This window comes from Chiroxiphia lanceolata, chromosome 3 (assembly GCF_009829145.1).
Source record: "Chiroxiphia lanceolata isolate bChiLan1 chromosome 3, bChiLan1.pri, whole genome shotgun sequence".
NCBI lineage: Eukaryota > Metazoa > Chordata > Aves > Passeriformes > Pipridae > Chiroxiphia > Chiroxiphia lanceolata.
In genome coordinates this window covers 37,346,639-37,368,181 of record NC_045639.1, presented here as the reverse complement: position 1 = coordinate 37,368,181, position 21,543 = coordinate 37,346,639, and the positions used below count along the sequence as shown (strand labels likewise).

Sequence of the window (21,543 nt, the reverse complement as noted above, 5' to 3'; positions counted from 1 at the left end):
CTCCTTACACCTGTTTTCTTCAGATATTGACTTCATTCACCTATGCTGGAAGATCTGGGTTGCACTTTTATGCTATCTTCATGATATTGTGTAGTTCGGGAAATAATGCCATAAAAATAAATCACATGAAGTCTGGTTTTTTTTAAGGACTGGATCACATGGATAACAGCATATCAAAGCTTTTTAGAAGCAGATATTCTCTGTCTTATATAAGAGAGATTTATTAACCCAGAAATACAAATTTAGATAAAATATACCAGTATTATGTTGCCTGTACTTTCAGTCTAGTATTTACCTCTCTGAGATTGATTGAATCTTGGTGGACAGTGAAGTTGAAAGAGCCTTGTGTCCTGTTATAGGCCTCTGCTCAATTTACTAATAGCGATATGATACTGAACACCACTGGGATAAGTAAGACAATTAAGCACATTATTAGAAGAAGATGGCAAAGACTGACAAAAGCGCACAGTAGGGACAAATCAAACTAGAACAACACTGTATGAAATGGAAACTCTCAATATAAGTTTTGCTTGACTGAAAAGATGTAATTCCACTGTCAGACAAAGCATCTTATCTCAAAAGGACCAGATGCGCCATTACATAACTTCAAGAGACTCATTTAGATAAAAGTTTAAAAAAAAAAAGACTGATTATAGCATGCTTTTGCTCTATGCAGTTCTGTAAAGAGGGGATGCAACTGTCATCAACAGAAATTGCAAATGTGCAGATCCTGTCTCAGTGATCAGTTTTGAGAAGTGGCTTCACTATAGCAAAATTTTGGGGAAACTGGAAACAAATGAGATAATCATGATGTAGTGTGAGACATATAGAAATCCAGTATTTATTACATATTGGTTTTATAGGAGGACAATTTTGATCACACAAATAAATAGAAAATACAGCGTTCAAGGATGTAATTTGAGCAAATCATCATTCCCCTTTCCCTGGGAGAGATACGTAAAAAGAAACACAGGTTGCATTGCTCCTGGCAGCATTTCGGAAACGCTTGAATTTTGGGTAAGTTTTTACTAGGATCTATATCCCCAGAAATGAAGACCAAGAGAAGAAGGGATAATTCCGGGATGAGTTTTGTCACTCATAAGTGTGCCTTTGAGCTATGTCTCCTTCACGAGTCTCCTCAATGTAACTGAAATGAGACTTTTGACTAAAGAACCATGTGGATTGCTTCCAATTGATTTTATCCACCACAAGCAAACAAAGGCTTGCTTCTTCAATATTCCCACAATCCTAAATTGCCCCAAACCTGACCTTTTAGATGCACCTCTTAATACTTGAGATACCATCATCTAGCAACTTTTGTCATCTCAGAGTAGGAAGACAAGGAGTTTAGGTTTTATCAGTCCTTTTGTCACAAAGACAAGAGGAGGGGAAGGTGGTACAGATGAATTCAGACATTTGCTTTTGTCTGCTTTTTTCTGTGTTAAAAGGAGGAGAGCCTGAACAACTAGATTGCAAGACCCATTATTTCTCAAGCCAGTTCTGTCCTGTCTGGTGATAACAGGCAAGATACACAGCAACATTTCAGGCACTCTTGGAGACATCCTGCTGCAAGCCTCCCTACAGCTAAGTTCAAAAAATTAATTCATACTGAACAAATAAAATACTGGTTCATCAGTTTTTACTTAAAACTGACGTACACAAAAGTGTGTCTTTTGATCAACTAAGGTTTTGGAATTTTTTCCCTTTTCTTCCCTCCCCCTCTGCCATGACTATAGCGTTATTAATTCCAGAAAATTATTCAGAATCCAATATAATTTCACTGTAAATATGCACTAGATTATTCATATTTATCATAAAAAGTATAACTTTGTTTATCAGATGCTTAATAAATCTTTTTTGAATAATTGTCATAACTCTCCATCTTAGCTAATTTGACTGTTTATTAAACTGAATTATTAACAGAATAAATGAATCGGGCAACTTATTCCTTATTCTTCAAGTGTAATTGGTAATTCATAATTGCTACAACTATCATGTGCTGTAGGAGTAAATCCTAAAGAGACGAGTATGTTTTATATACTAACAACCACAATGGACAAATAGTCCACAGAGAGTTTCTCATTCATGCACTGTCACATGTCTCACCTTCTACAGTATTTTGACCCTTTTGTGAGGTCCATCAAGTAAAAACCTATCACCTCAGACAAAACAGGTCTCTGTTTCCAACCTGATAAAAAGTGTTGGGACAGTTTATCTAATTTTCTAATTTCCTTAAATTATGCAAATACAATTGGTAGTTTCTAACTTGTAACAACAAGAAAGTCAGAGGAGGATGGAGAGGAAACTGCCTGAAAAGGAAATACTGTTGTTTAGTGGTCCTGTCAGATACCCAGCTGTCACATGGGACACTTTAGAAAGTGCTCCAAGGCACTGCTGAACGTCAGCAGGAACAAATCATTGATCCTTTGCAACAGAGATGATTAAATAAACTTCTACTAATTCATTTCATGAAAGGTCCAAAAATTCTACTCATAAGCCTGATTTAGCAAGAATTAAGATGTCTTCATAAATAAATACATAGGTGCAGACACCAGAAATTATTTTCCCAGTCTTTCTTCTTATAGATTTTTTAAGACAAAGAGAAATCAAATGCCTTTTTGAAGCCTTAGTTTTTATCAGTGAAACAAATCACACAAAGAATCCAAGAGAGACATAAAATTAATGGGAAAATAAGAACAAGTGCCCATGGTTATTTTTTGTCCTTAAAAATGTATGTTTTCCAGCCTTGTTGTTTTTCTGTCCTTTAAAAATCATAATTTTTACAACCTGGTTGGTTTTTTGTCCATAAAAAAATTACATCTTACAGCCATTCAGCTTAAACTGAACTGAATTTAAAGTAATCAGAAGAATGAACAATGCAGAAAACTGCTGGCAGTTTTTACACGGCTAAGAGAAAAAAACCATGGGTCTGCTTAGGAACTTTTCCTCAATATCAGATGAGCCAAAATTTAAGCAGAAATTTTTGAGATAATGCTTTAAGATGTCCCGGGCGAGATAGGGTAAATGACTACCTGCAGTGGATCTGGATTTTGAGGTTGTTTAAGAACCAACAAGTTGGGAGATTTTGCAACTACTTGATTATATTTCACACTTTCCATCCATACCTTCCATTCCTGCAGGGAGGTGGCTGCTGGCCCCAGATACTGAGCAGAAAGTTGGGTCTCTCCCTGCTGCAGGGTTGCTCACTGTTACCTCTCTCAGCCATCACCAGCCAGTGCTTTTATTGAATCCCCAGGCTTCCATCTTCCCCATAGCTCTCTAATCTCCAGGATCTCTCCCATTTCAAGGACTTTTCCTGCAGCCAGGAACTTCACCTTCTTCTGTTCGGATCCCTTCTTTCCTTCAAGACCACTTCTTTCTGGTACCCCAACACCCATCCCCCAATCTAAACAGTTTCCATGCATGAGCACAAGGCCTGAGCAGCTTCCTAACTCTGTGGTTCTCTCTCATGTCTCTTCAGGAACTGGAGGACTCCTGATTTGCCACTTTCATTCAGTCCATTTGTTTACAGTCAGACTCCACAATTCCAAGGAGCAATCAGCAAGCTTCTACTTGAGACCTTGAACATTCAAATTTGATCACTAAACTCCACACATACACTCAACTACCTGGTACATGTTAGTATTAATGATTTAAGCTTTTTTTTTTTTTTTTTGCCTACAAGACAAATTAATTTTAGCCTGATTTCACTTCAAGTGAAGACAATCGGCTTACTTTTACTTGTTTCAGTAATTTTCAGTAGTAGAATTTTCCAAGAGCTGATTATTTGTTGGACATAAATGCATTTTTCTGAAGCGGTTCGACTAATCCATTACAGTTTTTTGCCCACTGGATTAGATTATTCATGTGTAAATAAAACTTTTCCAAAAATGTTGTTAGTATAAAGAGCTCCAGAAGTGTTTCTTGAGCTGATTAAAACTGAGAATGTGTTACAAACCTCATGCTCATTAACTGAATTAAGGAGTGAAATATATTTCAAGCTTTGCTGGAACTATTGGAGAGAGTCATGGAACAAAAGAAATATATGAAAATTTTTGTTAACTATTGTGCTTTATTTAATATTATGGATTATAAAAGTTATTATATAACAATTTTCTTTTATTAAGTATATTAATAAGCTACCTAGTCAAGGAACTAGTAACTACAATATAGCACCACAGCTATCACGATTGTTATTAGTTCAAGCCATAGGCAAAAATTAATCAGTATACATACCCAATTTTAGGCATGTTTGAGTGACCTTATTTTTCAGCCAAACATTTTACGCATGTATTTTGCAGAAAAAAAAAAAAGACTTCAACACATTGTTATCTTAAATATATACCTAAGTAGGTTGCACCGCTATGGCCCAAAGATGTTCCTTGGCTTGTTCAATGGTCATAAGAACAACTTCTTAGTAGGTGAGAATCTGGGAACTCTCGGAAAATACTTTATCAATTGCATCCATTACCAAATGCTTATCAGTGAAATGCAAGATTGAAGTTGAACAGTTGATCCCATACATCTCCTACATGAAATAAAAAATTCAAATGTAATTTTAAATGTTATCTTAATAATTTTCCTCTTCTAGTGCCCCTCATGAATGACATTTTGAAGTCAGAATGGCACTGTAAGGAACAAGAGAACACCTCTCCAGATGTCCTTCATCAAGCTGGTAAACTTGTAAGACACATTGTTTATACAAATTTGGCATTATTTTATCAGTTTATAAAAATTTACAACAAGAAACTAGATTATTTCACTGGTAAATCTTACATAGCTTACTAGACCTAAGAAAAGGGTAAAAACTCTGGCTGTTCATAACCCTCAGTTTTCAACATATTATGTAATTGGGCAATATTTGGCTATATTGATAACAACAGATAAAGATGCATCCCTGACACAACATTTAGACCTGTTTGAAGAAAAGGTCAAAATATTTCACTATGAATGAAAAAACACCCAGTTTTTGTAAAATCCTGTTTTCATGGACTCTAAACTCCATAGCCTGTAGGGTTTGATTTCAAACTGAAGCAGATAGCTGGCATACATGATTTCAGCCAGAATTATTAGTTTTGACAAACTGGCAATTTAACTGAAACACAGTTTTACTTGAAAAGTAAGGATGTGTTCTCAGCCTTGACCATAACTTCAAAGCTGAGAGTCTAGCAAGTATTAAAACTTTGACAGTGGAGGCACAAGGATATATGCAACTTTAAAGGTTATTCCTAAGTAATAAATGCAGCATATGAAATCTCTCCTTGATGTGGAAAATTTGGTTTTAAAGAAAATACTCGTATTGCTTCTTGTCAGTGCTGGCAAGTCAAGAAAATGGCAACAAAACTCAGTAAGCTTCATACGAGATTGATCTCTAGCGTCAAGCTTAAAAACAGAGAGAAGAATTCTCCACAAATATTGCAAAACCAAAGCATGTAAGTCCTGATGTTGTTTTCCAAGGAGCTGTTAAAAGTTAAATCACTGTTTGAGCTTTAGATCTAGCCTCATAAGAGACAAATTATGCTAACAGATTTAGTTATTTTTTTTTTTAGCCCCAGGCAAAGGGACAAAATAGCAATAAACCCCAGTCATATTTCCTGCAGTAACTTTGTGTAAATATTCTCTAGCATACTCATATGTCAAATGCTCTGTACTGCCACAACAAAGAAGCATTTCTACATCTTAGGCCCTTAACAAGCAAGATGTAGGTCTGCTCTGGAACTATAGCCCAGGGTGAGGTACCATAGAGACCTGCTGCATCTTTAGTGTGGCTGCCATACCAGCAAAGCAGGTAGGTGCTCCTGTATGAATTATGCAGTGTACTGGCCTGAATTATGCACAGCACAGAGGAAGCAGTACATGCAGAAAATACAGGGGCAGGCATGTGAAAACATATGACAACAAAGTACAGTTAAAATCTGAAGGTTTTCATTACACTTCATATATTATTAGATGTGAAAATGGATGCACTCACATAATTTACACTGGAACTGTGCTGCTAATAATGAGACACTGTTAGCTACAAGGTGACTGACTCACACTGGATATTTTGTTGAGTGAGAAGACAACTGCTGTGCTTGACAGGCCATATGTTTCTAGAATAGGAGAGACCTACTTTGTTCTGTGATTTGCTGTCAAGGTCTAGTAATACTGGCCAAAGTGCCTTGCTGATTCAATAATCACCAGTTCCGATACTCTGCAAGTCCAATGAAGAGACCATATTCAACTAATCAACAGCCCAGGTTGTCTTTTCATGGTCCTTTCTCTGCAGGTAAAATAGGATGTAATGGGAAATATGCAGTGGCATCTGCAGCAAGTCTCCTCTTGCTGCAAAACTGCAGAAGCCCTATCCACTACTGCAGGCAGGGCAAGTGAAAGGACATGGGTCAGGACAGGCACTATCTGCCATTTATCAGGTACTCAGTCCTTAGTCATTTAGGCTGCTTTGAGAGAAAAAAAGAGGGACCTGGTTCCCTTATTTGCAGCTACACTGGGACTCTGGTAATGAGAACCCCTGGGAGATGTGTTTCCCCAGTGAGGGCTCAGCTCACCATGGGTTTTAAGATTAGGTCCCACGCGTGTGCTAAGCATTTTGCTTAAGGAAAGCACTCAGAATAAAATGACAATAGTTCTAAGCTTATTTTGTTTCTTATGTGAAAAGTTCAAGACAGATTATTGTTTTAGGAAAGCATATCAGATCTCTTTGACAGGTGCCCTGATTTATTAACCTGTGACTCTGGAGAAAGGGAATTGGATACTCATATCTAACGTCAGCGGGAGCCAAGCATCTAATTTCCTTAGGCTCTTCTGAAACCCCAGCATACATTTCTCAACTAATTGAAAGCAGATTCTCTTTACTGTAATTCAGAGATATTTCTTTTTGCTCTTAACAAATATTCTTCTGAGCTTCATCTTATAACTATATGTGAAAATATACTGTTATATGACAAGAAGATTAATAAAAATGCATGCAGAAAAGTGTGATAAAATTAACAGTGAGGAATCACATTTGAAACACTGGCCCACAAGTAACTGGCATCAAAATTTAACGTATATTAATTAGGAGGTTTAAGATTTACTTCAGCATGAGAAGACCAATCCTATATGGAATTGTAGCATCTCTGATAAAGATTATAAGTACATAAATAATAATCTGTGTGTTAGATGTGCTTCTTTTGTCCACATTTATTATTTCACCACTACTCAAACCCCCAGTTAGAAGCGGCTTCAAAGCTAAAATATTTATAAGCTAAATAAATCCTGTGACAAGCTATTTTGTTATTACATAAGGACAGGATAGCTCATGAGGCACAGGCAATTACATTTTCTAGACTGTCCAAAAGCCCAAACTGTATGTTCCTACATTGACTGAAAATACAACATACACTCGGCCAAGACTTTCTCTGGTTTGCTAATAATATCATCTTTTCTACCAATATTCAAGATTCCTTTGTAACATTAAAAGGTTACCTTTTAAATAAATTAATATCATAAGAACAGCAAAAATGCATTTAACCACTCTTTCTTTACTAAAATGGCAGATTTGTTTTCATTCAGACTTTCAGTCTCTTAGCTCAAAACAAATTCAACACAACCAACACACACATTCTTCTTTACAAAATCATTAGAATCTATGTTCACAGTTATTCCTGTGCTTCTGAGAGTCTGCTCATATTTAGAAAGGAAGCGTTTTTACTGCAACTAATAACTACCGCTTCTCTTCCCCCTCTGTTGTGCATTTCAGTTACTGAGATCTAAAAGCAAAACTTTCACTCCATAAATGTGACTGACAGCAGCCTCACACAGTCAATGGTATAGCAAAAATGAACATGACAGCTGTTAATGATCCTGAGATTGTTGCAGAAAGAAAAAAACACATGGATACCTACAAAAAGCCAAATAAACTGCATTACTGATGAAATACTTCTCCAAAATGGTTGCAGACTATAGAGAGTTCTCAGCAGTGTTTGTTGGCAGAGACCTTCAACTCTCATGTTTATCAAGAATAAAAATATGGAATTCTCTCTAACACATACATCCTTGAAAAACATTATACTATTTGACTCTCTGTAGCCATAAAATCTCTCCCTCTCCAAAGGTAGTGGGTATTCAGGACAATACCCACTATCTATGTGGAAGTCTTTCCAAATATTGTTTTTGCTTTTTAAATGGCAGATCAGAGGGATGAGGTCATTCACATGATATGACCACAGAGTTTCCATAGTGGTTTGTTTACCAGAAGGTTTGCTCAATTTTTTTTTTTTAAATAAAATAAGTAAACTGGAACTTAAAATAACCATCACAGAAATCGATAAAAGCAATCAAATTTTTAAAATCTAAGCATATGGAAGATAGCTGTCACAATGAAAAGAAGCAAATTATAGTAATAGACTTTTGCCAACATAGAAGAGTCATCAAAACTGTGGCAATACAGTTTTTGATGCTGGCACCTTTGACAGTAAACTGTCAGAAACAGAGTTATCCAAGTGGCTTCCAAACATTACTTCCCCCCCACCCCCCCATTATACCTGCCAAGGGTATAGGATTACTTTTTCAATTAAATTACCTGTCCCAACGATCTCCAATCTAGGCTGGCACTTCCAATGTATACATGCTGTTTATCAACAATCCAGAAGATGACTGAAGCCGACCTTCATTATATGCTGACATGTTCATATACAACACTTCAGCACCTAGAGATTTAAGGATAAAATAATAAATAGCATTACTTAATATAAGGTAATTTACATTATTACAAAAAGAAACAACTTCACATTTCATGGTCTCAGTTTCCAAAACTAGTGAGGGATGTAATTAAACATACCACTAAGGTATAAAATCAATGATAAACAGTGTTACTGTCCCACTATTTAAGAATTTAATCAACCTATATTCCAGTTACACAAAAAATATTTAATTAACACATGTTCCATGTATAGGGAACATTCCCATGCATATAATATTATCTTTCTTCCATTTTAGAATCAAATAGTTGAATTTTTTCCCCATCATTTTTTCCATACTTTCCCAGCACTGCATGTTGCTAAAAATAGTTCATTTTTAAATGTCTATTCTGTAGCACACACCAATTACATATTGCAATAATGACCTTTAAAATACGAATGTAAGTAAAACCTCTTCCTAAAAAGCAGTCTCTGCTCCTTTGCCCTGTGCAATGGTTTGAGCAGGTAGCTGCAGCGGTTGTCGCATGGAACAGACTGGACAAGAGGAACATGGCTGGAGAATTGAGGAGCAAGGAAGTAAGCAAAGGCCTAAAGTATGTTGAAACTGCTCTTATTCCCACTAATCTGTGACACTGAACTATCACTTTGAACTGCACAGCTTTAATAAGGATTATAGGCCACTGAAATCAAAGGAGCTACTTGTTGGCATGTTAGCTTCATCACATCACTAAGAGCGTCTGAATTGGCCCCATCAGTATGTTTGCAAAACTAAATCCAGAATATACCTAATATTAAGTAAGGTTAGGGTATTTGTCACACCATTATTGTTCTTTCAGTGCTCCAGTGTTAGCAAAATTAGGTAATTAATCTGAATTAATCATTGCTGAAGGTAATTATCCACTAATCTTCACACTTCAGTCATGACTAACTGGGGAAGAGAAGTGACACTAAACAGTAGCCTGGGGGGCAGTACTGGTTCCAGCCATTTGCCATTAAACATTCATGGGATCTTCAGTATCATGAATTCCAGTAATGGTTGAGTCAAAACTTCAAAAGAATTCTAGAATACATAATGTATTTCTTTTCATCTAACTTCCTATTTCTGACCTCCTAAGAAACACTTGCAATTTTAGGCAACAGTTACCGGTGCTAAATAGTTCTATTTTATCATGAAAAACTCTAATTTTCCCTTGAACAAATGATTCTAGAAGTTTAGACATCAAGAAAAGAAGAAAAATCAGGTAAGTGCCACTTATCACAACCCACCAAACAAGCAACATAGGATTTTGAGCACATTACAGAATTTGTTCATTGGTCAATTACAGTTGGTGTAATCCAGCTGCCTTCCCTTTTTTTGTGTTTCACACCATCGACACTCATCTATGCTTAGAAACTAAGGTTTTTTTCCAATTTGCTTGGAATGTACTGCTGCTTTCAATTCATGCATTAATTAGCAGAACCGTGCTAATTATTGAGATAATATGTGTGAAATGAAAAAGAAATCAGAAAACACTACAGCAGGTGTTAAATGGTTTAAACTGTTTCTGGTGAATAAACAAAACAAAAACAACTACTATTAGTTAAGGATGGCCATTCTGTAAGGCACTAAACTTCTAGCTGCTTATCCAAAAACTGTGTTTAAAATCAATTTTAACATAGCAGTTTGCCTTGGTGAGGTTTTATTTCCATACATCCAATTTGCAACATTAAATAGCAGTACGAATTGAACACCCACAACACACCTACATCAAATAGGTTATAAATGAAATGTTAGGAGTTTTGCATAGGAAAGATAAAACAGTGGGAAGCAACAGTGAACTTCCTTCTCATAACTGAGAGCCTAAAATAAATACAATTTAAAACATTTTTGAAATATCCAATGACAAACAAGGATGCTGATTTCCAAAGTTGTAACCAATAATACTAACATTAAAAATAGCAGACATCATCAGTAATTTGACACACAATTCAAAAGTTGCAAAAACACCAGAATTTGTTGGCATGGTTCATTCAGACATGGGCATAAGCAGTGGAATGGAACCATCTCTCTAAATATAATCTAGGCTTCAATTACCAAAATAGTGAATATAGAAATGCAGAAGATACTGCTATCACATATACCACTAAAATTAAAACCTGCAACCCAATTTCTTTTCTTTCTGGAAACTGGTAAGGCTGAGGAAGCAGTATCTCCAAGTTAATTAAAAAAAAGTCATGTGTTGCAAACAGCAGCTGTTGTGCAGCCTATTAATGAGCCCTTACCTTTTGATGAAAGGAAACATGTATCAGTATTGATAATTGCTTCTGTTCCAGAAGCCCTTGAGATGCTTTGTTAAAATAGGCTTATCAAGCCTTCAACACAATCCACCTCCCCTAGCATGGTCCAGGTCCCATGAGGAAATTAAATTGGACTGATCAATATGTGAAGCCATAACAGAACTCTCTATCATGCTGCAGTCCCAATTACACAAAGCTGGAGGTCTACTGAGTTCAACCAGAACGCACAATTGCTTATAAACATGCCAATAAAGCTACTATTTTGTTTCATTGAAGATTAAATGCAGAGTGAGAACGTAGAGAAAACCAGTGCTGTCACTTGAAACTCAAGTAGATTTGTCTATCCCAGAAAATTGTGCATTCTAAAGGTTGGGACAGATTATACATTTCTGCAGGGAAAAAAAAAAAAAAGACGACTGTAGGGATGTTTTAAATTACAGACATTTATCTGAATACTTTTTCTTCAAGGTGGGGAGAGTTTGCACACTGTATAAGGGAGATGACTGATGCAGTCTGGGATGCACAGAGGGGACTCTGCCACTGACAGCCTAGACCTTCTCCATGTAATGTGAACACAGTCCCTAGGAAGTGCCAGGCTACCACTTAGACTCTTGTTTTGTCTCATAATGGAGGAAGAAAACAAGATATCAGTTGTATTGCAAAAAAGACTGACTTTTCATCCATTTCCAAAAAAAAAATCCAATTCCCAAAGTAATCCCAGAGAAGAAGGATGGCACAAGCAAATGCTATTTATTATTTCTAGCCTTTCAACATCCTGTTTGGTCTAGCTGCCTGCTCTCAGATACTTCACTAACAGTGTCATGAAAGCTACAGGGTAAGCTTGACTTTAAGAATAGGAGCTTGAAGAGAATTGGCATTGTTCAGCCTGGAGAAGAGAAGGTTTCAGGATGACCTAATTGTGGCCTCCCAGTGCTTGAAGGGAGCCTACAAGAAAGATGGAGAGTGACTTTTTCCAAGGGCATGTTGGAAAGGGGGAAGGACAAGGGGGAATTACTTCAAAATGAAAGAGAGTAGATTTCGATTAGATATTAGGAGAAACTCTTTACTGTGAGGGTGATGAGACACTGAAACAGGTTGCCCCATCCCTGAAAGTGTTCAAGGCCAGGTTGGATGGGGCTCTTAGCAACGTGTTCTAGTGAAAGGTGTCCCTGCCCATGGCAGGGAGATTGAAGCTAGATGATCTTTAAGGTCCCTTGAGACTCAAGCCATTCTATGATTCTGTGAACCTAAGGCTAGGACTTTTTTTACATATTTGAGTCTAAGCACTAAGCTGTTAGCAGCAGTCTTTAATTAAGAGCTCATCACATACACACTGTCATGAAAAACTGTATGTCATCAACACACATTCTTGGCACACTTGCGTTGTGGCACATACTAGCTGTGGATTTTACTGCTGCTCAAGCAAAGTCACCAGGCAGCTACACCAACTGCAAGACTCTTCTTCATGGAAGACTGCAGGAGGCTGGATTGCACAGGGCTGCCAGTTGGCCTCCACATCTGAGTTTATGAAACAGTCTGTAGAAGGTGCGCCACGAGGCTTTGGAATGCCTATGAGCAGCCTAGGATATTGTCCTTATACAAGGGCAACATCATTGTGCCAAATCACCTCTCTGGTGGATACAGTAAAGCATTTTTGCCGAGACCAAGAAAGAGCAACTGTTTAGGCTGCTATTATCACAGCTGCCTTGAAAGCAAACATGCAAATTCTGCCTGCCACAGTTTTAAACAGCACCAGTTACAGGCTAAACTCACTCTGGAGTTAGCAAACATAACGCCCAAGAAACAGAAGCTGCATTTGCTTTTACCACGGCTAAAATTGGTCTTCTGTCTTCACAACTTTCTTATTTTCACTATAGTGTGTTTAAAACCAGAGAGAAAGAAAAATAAGGAGAACTCAAGGAGTTAAAGAAGACACAGAGTTATCTGGGAAGTTGCAGCAACAGTGATGGGCAATACACAACAGGCAGAGCAAGGATGAGAAAAGCACTGAGAGCCCTGACCTCATCAGCCCTGACAGTAGGAAACAGTGCTGCAGCAGAAAAGAGGGTGGAGAGAGATGGAGATACATCATCTGATGGCACATGTTGGGAGTACATTGCGCAGAGCCCTAGGAGAAAGGTCACAGAGCCAGGTAAGGTTCTGCTACCTCCTGCTAGGAAGAGGAAAGTTGTAAAGGTGGAGAACAAGAACAGGGGCTTTTGAATGTCTCCTTCCTTGTTTTGGGAAAACAGAGCTTGTCAAGTACAGGCTTCAGAGGTACAGCAGATAAGGGAGGGGAACACACTGGGGCAGGGGGAACTGAGACAGGGGAGTGGGAAGATTGTAGAGGGATCACAAAGGAGAAGGGACCACAGGGTACAAAGAAGCGCTCATATATGAATTGAGTCTGACCACTGAAAGCACCACTGCTTACAGCTCTCATATATTTGCAGTTTGAACCTAACAAATGCACCTGCACATCCAATCCACTGTGCATCTTCCAGACACTATTTCCCGTGTCACCACAAAACTGGCCACAGTAGAAACAGCTGCCCTCCCCTGCTTACCCCATTCTTGTCATCTCACACTCCTCATCACTGTGTCCATACACTTTGCTCCCAGCACAGTGTGTTCCCCTCTCCTAATTCTGTGGGTTCCCAAGCAAATACTCTAAGTAATAAGACCTTTGAAAAGGAGTCTGAGAATGTGAGCCTCTTTGTTTCACCCCACTGCTGACAGTCACTTGGCACACATAGATACATATTTTTATCTATACTTTAGAAGGCACCCTGAAGTCAGAGTCAAGAGCAGACTTAACTAGACCACAAGCTCATGCCCACTTGAGAACAGCGAGTGCTCGAGCAGCCTGCATGACACCTTTCTTGGCCTCTCTGGGGGGCTACCACATGGGTGGGAAGCAGCATGTGCAGCACTTGCCATTGTGCCATAGAGCTTCTGTATTCTTTCAGCTAAACTGCATTTTCAGATCAGTGTAGATGCAGTTAATCACCATGTGCTTAGTCAGCAAGTTCAACAAAAGATCCTTTAATGCCCTTAGGTCCCAAGCTTATTTTTTAAGATACAATTTGCTCATTAGGATATGTATGTATCCACATATAGAACATAAAGTGAATGGCTCTTTCCCTATATTTTGCAATATACACTTTCATTTTATTCATTTGCTTCTGATAACAAGCCTTAGCACAAAGTACACCCATAAATAAAAATAATTTTTATTCCACTGAGACAGAAATCCAGAGTTTTCAACACAAATGGTCACGAGCAGCAGAGGAGCTTTCTCACTCAGGGCTGACACGAGTGACCCAGGCAGAGGATATCTCCCCATGAATTTTCACGCTTTTTTCTCACTGATTGGAAAAAGTATGGAGTTGTTCCAGAAGCCCCATTAGTGTGACCTGTCAGCACTCAGAAGAGGACAAGTACAAATCAGAGGAATGCACAACTTGACAATAAAGTTATTTTTACTAAGTCTCTGAATGATTAAAGACAAACTAGACTATTTATTATTTCTGTGCTCTTTACAGAATATTGGGTCTGAAATGCAATTTAAAAGTCTGCCTGGCCCCAGAAAGATTAATGATTCAGATTTATTTTAAAGAGAGAACACTAGGGGACTGTTAGGGATATCTTTGATGATAATACCTTAACTTTGAATCAGCCATTTTATTTACATTGCCCTCTGCTTCTCACACACACATACCCCTGTCCTTTTTAAAAACTACCAGGACTGAATCCTGCCCCTCTGGGATTATGTGTTATTCATCAGTCTAAGCCCACAGTAATTTAAAAAAAAAGCCAGCGTGGAATAAAAACCTTGCTGCTTTTTCTTTATCAGCTCTATATTCAACTGTCACACATGCAAAAAATGAAATCATACTTACTCAAAGAGATTCTAGCACAAGTCCAAGTAATCCCCAGAAAGCTTTTGCAATTCAATTTATGTTCACACCACCTTAGCCTGCCTTAAACTGTTGCATTCAAACTACCTGCATGACAAACACTCACTCCCAGTGTACAATCAGCCATTAGCTATGTGCATAAGCAGCTTCTCAAAATAGCACTGCCTCCCAAAAGTTAATGCCATCTTTAGGAAAACTGTGTTGTTTCTGATGTAGTTATTTTTCATTAAAATTTACTGTAATGCTTATTGTCTTATTTTACAGCATCTGAGGTCACTGACACAAAGAGAATTTTGAGGAAATCAGTACCCAGGAGAGGAACCTGAAGCTCCATGAGTCCTTCTGGTCTCTCTCTGTAAAGACACAGGTGCCTGCAGCACCCACTGGAATTGCAGTCGATGGGCTCACATGCTTGGGGCTGCGGCGTGGGTGGTTCAGGGACAACAAGCAGTCACACTCTGCCTCCTACGTGCTGCCACCACTCATCTCCACTGGCACGCTCCCCAGCCAGCTCACGTGTCCATGTCTGGCTGGAGCCTGAAAAAAACACTGCTACAAGAGAGCTACCCTAAGCAGACAGGCTGCAGTCAAGGATCTCCCCGTGGAGCTGAGGATGTGAGAAGAGAGAGGTCTCCATCACTGCCAGCTGACTTCCCATCCCCCTCTCCAGACACTGAGCCAGCTTCTTGCCTGGCTCCCTTCCCTCCCCAGCAGACTGTAAACACACTGTTGGGCTTGGCTCTGCCCTGCACAATCAGGGGGAGCAAATACCCTCTGCACTCAACTACTGTTTTTTTTCTCTGTTTTTAACTCATTCAGTGTATTAAAATAATTTCTGTAAAGCAGTACAGCCCCAGAAACTGCTCTATCCATGCAGCTGTGGAAACCAAGAGCTGAGTATGGGGACAGGAAAGGGCAGGAAGAAAAAGAAATAGTATAAAATAAGCATTTAAAAACCCAGCTCTCTGAAACCGAAGTATTACAGAATTAAAACTGGTATGTTTAAAAAAGGGAACCACCCCCCCCCCCATCAAACCACAAAACCACAACACCAACCCCTTTCCCCCCAAGTGATCAGACGAAGAGATCCCATCTCCAGCAACCCTTTTCCTTCCCTCCACCACCTCCTCAGCTGTGCCAAAGTAGCTTTTTCAGTGTCCAGGGAATAAGCTAGAACAGAAAATTGATACAGGTTAAAAATAAATAAAAATAACTAGGTTGTTTCAAATGTAGAAGAATTCACTAGTCCCGCTCACCACGTGGCAGTAAACAATTTTTTCCAACACAACTGAAGGTACAGCATGTGGGATCGAGTGGCTATGGCTGGGTGCAACAAGATGCAGGAACTGCTTATACCAGTGCTGCCATTTAAAGGTACACCCACATACTCTCAGTCTCCATTTGTCTCAAAATCAGGCCTCAGAAATTTCAGGTGGTGAGCTCCAGTATTTGTTCACCTTTTATCTTGTATAACCATTTGCCTCGTGCAAACAAAGTAGATAGGAGGGCAATGCTGGCATTTGCTTGGGATGACATTTCCCATGTACTTAAACAGGGGTCTACACTGACACAGAAGATCCAGAAAAGACCCATCAGAGGACCCTCACGTGTGCAGAGTTTACTCACCGGATGCAGAATGGAAAATTTTTGAGAACAACCAATTTCTTCCAATTGGTTGTTTAACTTCAGTGACATCTTGGGAGCTAGTTAGTTCCCAAAGTAACATTTATCTAAATACTCTCTTATAGTGGCTTTGAAGGTGTCAAATGCTGGCCTTTGTTGCTAGTCCAAGTAATGAAAACCCCGATTTCTCAACTAAGTACCCAGCTGTAGCTGGAGTTCAGCATAGGAATGTTATAGCTCTCACCCACATGAATGTATTTTGTGCTGCCTGCTGGGCCCTTTTCATTTATTCAGCAGAGAAAAACCCCGGAAATACAACCAAAGTTCTTCCCACCCCATCTCAGAGGTGAGACAAAAGAGAGGTCTGACAGTGTTCCTTTATAATACTTACCCACCCAACTACATCTCATTACTAACTGACTGGCAAAATGCCAAGAGTCAATCCCAAATTCAACAGCATAGAGATAAAAAGTCTCCTCTTTACTCACAGAATAGATACAGCACAGGCACACTCTATTTGAATGGAATCATAGAATGATTTGGGTTGAAAGAGACATTAAAGGTCATCTAGTTCCGATCCGCCTGTTGTGGGCAGGGACACCTCCCACTAGACCAGGTTGCTCAAAGCTTCATCCAACCTGGCCTGGAACACTTCCAGTGCTGGAGCATCCACAACTTCTCTGGGCAACTTGTTCCAGTGCCTCACCACCCTCACAGTTGTGTATGTTTTTTCATCTGAACAGAATTTTAGATTGCAAACAAGGAATAAACTCATACGACTACAGATCTCTGGTCCTTCCAAAGATGAAAATCCAGGGCATCACAATGTCCTTGAGAGGCACATGGTGCCACCAGTAGAAAATGCAAGCAGCCAACACTACACAGAACAAGACAGGAAAGCAGACATGCTTCAACTCTACACTTTCCCACCTAGATCTGGCCTCTGAAGTCAGTGATTTCTGTACTATATTTGCTATAGAATCCCTTACTGTTTTGGCCAAAGTTTAGGACTCCATTTTAGCCTGTCTTTAAAAACGAGACAATTGAGTCTGTGCACAAGAATTTAGTGTGAATTAAAAAGCTCCAAGCAGCTTTTCCTTTCCTTCTAATAATTTTGTTGAAAGTAGCAAACATTTCCTTCCTCTTTTAACAAGTGTTGCTGCCTGATGTAGCAAACCTGTGAAAAATCCTCATTTTATACTGCCTTGACTCTGATATCGGTATTTTTCAATAAAATTTTTACTTCTTTTTGAGCTATTTGAGGTATTTCATATCAAGAGTCATAAATTATTTTGAATAAAATTTTGAATAATGAGAGCACTGATGATCAGTTCAATTCTTTCCCCTTAGCAGAACTCAGCATTCCTCTAAATAGCCTTTTCTGAGTACAAATCTGTTTTGAGAGTCTGATGATTTGGTACAGCCTGTAAGAGAACTAATGTACAACAAAGTTTTCTAGGATATTAAAAAAATTTTCCCCTTCTTCTTTTTGCCCTTCATTATGGGAGTAGGCTGCTCATTTACTAGACAAAGCTATAAAAGTGATTGCTTCAGAGATGGGGAAAAGTAATTTTCTTACTTGATTCAGGCAACAAAGGATATTACTGCTTAAAGGAAAACTATAATACAGACAGGAAAAACATTAATAAGGCTGGGTTGTGGCCTTCTTTCTTTGCCTAATTATAATTGCATACATTTTTACTATAAAAGAAAGCTATTTTAAATATAACAGAGATTTGTAAACTTGCACATGGCTTACTCCACCTCCCTTCAAAGACCTTTTCCTTTACTTGGATTAGCATTATGAAGTACTACATTTATTTATATACTTTTTAGATGAAACATACAAGAATTCAGGGACATTTTTTCATCCTAACATATGAGGAATTAGAGTCACAACCTTTATGAATGAACAAGGCTAAATCCCTACCAAGAAAAATGCAGTGACTATCTCAATCTCTCTTTTTAACTTAGCAATATGATTTCATTCTGGTATTTATATATTCTAAAGCCATTAGTATTGGCAATAGTAATTTCTAAATGTGCTGACTAGCAATAACAACACTTGTGCATCATCTCAAAATGTGGTCCTCAGACATTTGGAGCTCTGCTTTGGGTGCTGTTGGTTTCCTTCCCCTGAAGGAGAAACCTCAGTTCTAGAAGGTAGAAAGCATACTGCAGAGCAGAGAAAAGAGGTGAGGATGGAGAATACCTCACCAGATGGTTTACTGCTTTAATTTTTACAGTATCTTCATAACAGAATATATTTTTTCTGCACTTTTCATTAGCTGAGTCTCTGAGCAGCCCTAGACTATTATCTGCAGGCTACCAAAAGCCAAGAGCACCGGCTGACCTGGCCATGGCCATACAAGAAAAACAGAGGCACAGCCAGAAGTAACCTGCTGCCAGTGGAGCAGCCATTTCCTTTTACTACTTATTCTGCCTTCTCCCACATCTTTTCTTACTTCTTTCCTTTGATTCTATGCTGTTTTCCTGGCAAGTTGGCCTTTGACTTTTCTATTTTTTTTCCAGCTTGTTCCTATCTCAATTCCAATTATTTCTCTCCATCTAAGTTGTCAACAAGCCCACCAAGAACATGCTTTACCTTTGACAACACTCTGTCTGATCTTTTCCTAAATTACTCAGTTTTCAGTTTCTGCCCTTCTCTTCATCTGTTTCATTATTACTCCCTCTATTTCACTTTCCCCACTACTTTCCCCTGGCGTCATTCTTCTTCCCTCTCTGTGACTCTCTTCCACTTCCACACTCAGTTCATAATTTTATGCTTGCCCTTGCCTACCCATTCATTTTTTCATTTATCATATATATTCATTCAGATATTCATTCACTCCCCCACTCTCCAGTTACTTGATGAAACATATTTTATTTTCTAACTACATAAGCATCATGATATATTCTCCTAGCCTTTACAAATAAATTCGTGTGAAGGAAAAATATATTTTCTTAAAAATTTTAAGGCTAACCACAGTTTTGGGATACCCAGATTTGTCCTAATTAATTTTATTTAACATTTGCTAGAACTTCTGCAGGTATTAACTCATGATAGACATCCCAAAAGTAGACAAAGATTGCTGAGGGTTGTTGCAGATTGGGACTCTGGGAATTTCTTCTTGCATTTCTAGTCCAAACAACAAATGAAGCTGAGCTTTTTCTTTGTTACTACAGGTCTAAGTTTCTTGAAAGACACGTCTACAGCCTCTTCTTTTATCAAAGTAAGCATGTAGACAGACACTACAGCTCTGCTGTAGCACATTGAAAAGTCTCACGCTTGACTCACTATTGTTCTGACCAGCTGTCAGATGCATTTTTGAGGGCTTCAGCATTCTGGCTTGGTCACCCAGATACTTCATATATTAAAATGGAGGCATTTTAAAGAGACAAATGGACATGGCCTGATGTCAAAAGCAGAAAAATCCACACAGTGCATTTTTTGAGAAAAAAATAAAGAGTATGTGAGGAAAAAATGCTTTAATTTGAGGAAATACATAGGGGATACAAATAAGTACCTTGTAAGTTAGCAGCTTTTTAGCACAGATTGACTTTCCTCCAAACAGCCTATTTGAAATGTAGAAAGCAAAATAAAAGGAAGCCACAACTCTACAGATGCTATGTTATTAGCTAGGTGAAGGACATACACAATATACAGTCGATAAAAGTGACAGCACACTGAAATAACATAAGATGTTAGTGCTCCAGAGGGACTAGACCACAAATATCATCTCCTTTCTCCAGAGTAAATACAGCAACTATCTGTGAAGGACAGGAACATAGGTATATTACTCCTCTGTGACACTTTGAACTCGTGGAGAACCAGGTCTGTAGGACTTCTTTATCTTCTCCAAACCACATAGGACAGACAAAATTAGCTGGAGGACAATAAGAGACAGAGACAGACCAGTTCAGAGCCATCTGGGATGACAGCAGGTACAAGAGAGGAGTTGTGTAACTGGACTGCTTGCAGTTGACCATTGAGATCTCAATGAAAGCGAGACCAGAAGGCAAGCACATGCACTTCAAGTCCCAGTAATCACATCATGGACTTGTCTTTTAGCTGAGAACAGTTACTCTGTGATCCTTTGCTTAGGAACTGTTATTTTTAAAAGCTTCTAATTACAACAATCATACTGTTCTTTTGACATGATTCTGAAGCTTAGTATAGGTATTATGTAGTCCTACAACTCTGCTAGCACTTCTCTCCGCTTTATGCAAACAAGACTTCTGAGATTAAAAGCATCAAGAGCAGGGATCTGTTTTGTTTGAGTCACTGAAGTCACTGTCAATTTCTGCACTTCATAATTACTAATATTTACACACTGTATATAGTTAATATTCTGTCCAGAGAAAGGAAAAAAGGCTGAATGTGTACTGTTCTTAGGCATAAGCCTTAGAAAGAACGACTCTATAAGGACATACAGTATGAGATGGAAATGATGGAGAGTAATGCAGAGATATCAATCTAGGAACTTTGCTTCCAGTTGAATTCCTTTAGAAGAAGCTTAAATTAAGCTTTTCAACCACTAGGCTGTGTAAAAATTCTTAGCACATCAAAGTGCTGTACAAGCCTACGGTTAATTGGAAAACTGCTATAAGTGATTATCAGAAAGATCAGTATTTAGCATCATAGTGGCAAATCCTTGTTAGAAAGATTTGATCACATGAGTTTACTTAATGCTACAACTGTGTTGTATGCAACAACTCAAGATTAGGCACAGTCGAGTAGCCTTTCCAAAGTGTTCGTCAAATGAAAACCAAATGGTGTCACTCAAAGCGTGTCAGTTTGGTTTGAACATTTATTAATGCCCTTAGATGTTTTTGGCAACTTCTTATATAACTTTGAGCCCACAATAATTTAATCACAGGTTTGAAGCAGAAATATTAGATTGATTGGCCTAAGCAGTGAAGAAGTGAAAAGAATGTAATACGAGTGTCAATGTCATCTCACTTCAGATGATGTCTTCTCAGGGCTGCCCAGGTTTGAAGTTACACTTCAGTCTAGATGACATAAAAAACTTGAACAAGGT

At 38.4% G+C, this 21,543-nt stretch overlaps 1 protein-coding gene across 1 annotated transcript in view; it reads right to left on the bottom strand.

Moving 5' to 3' along the window:
* The window catches only part of PLD5 (phospholipase D family member 5), a 175,725-nt gene that overhangs the window by 27,156 nt on the left and 127,026 nt on the right, over positions 1-21,543 (bottom strand). Inside the window, 2 exon segments of the mRNA XM_032681793.1 lie at positions 8,564-8,634; positions 8,637-8,690. Of these exon segments, the coding sequence (XP_032537684.1) occupies positions 8,564-8,634; positions 8,637-8,690 (125 nt within the window).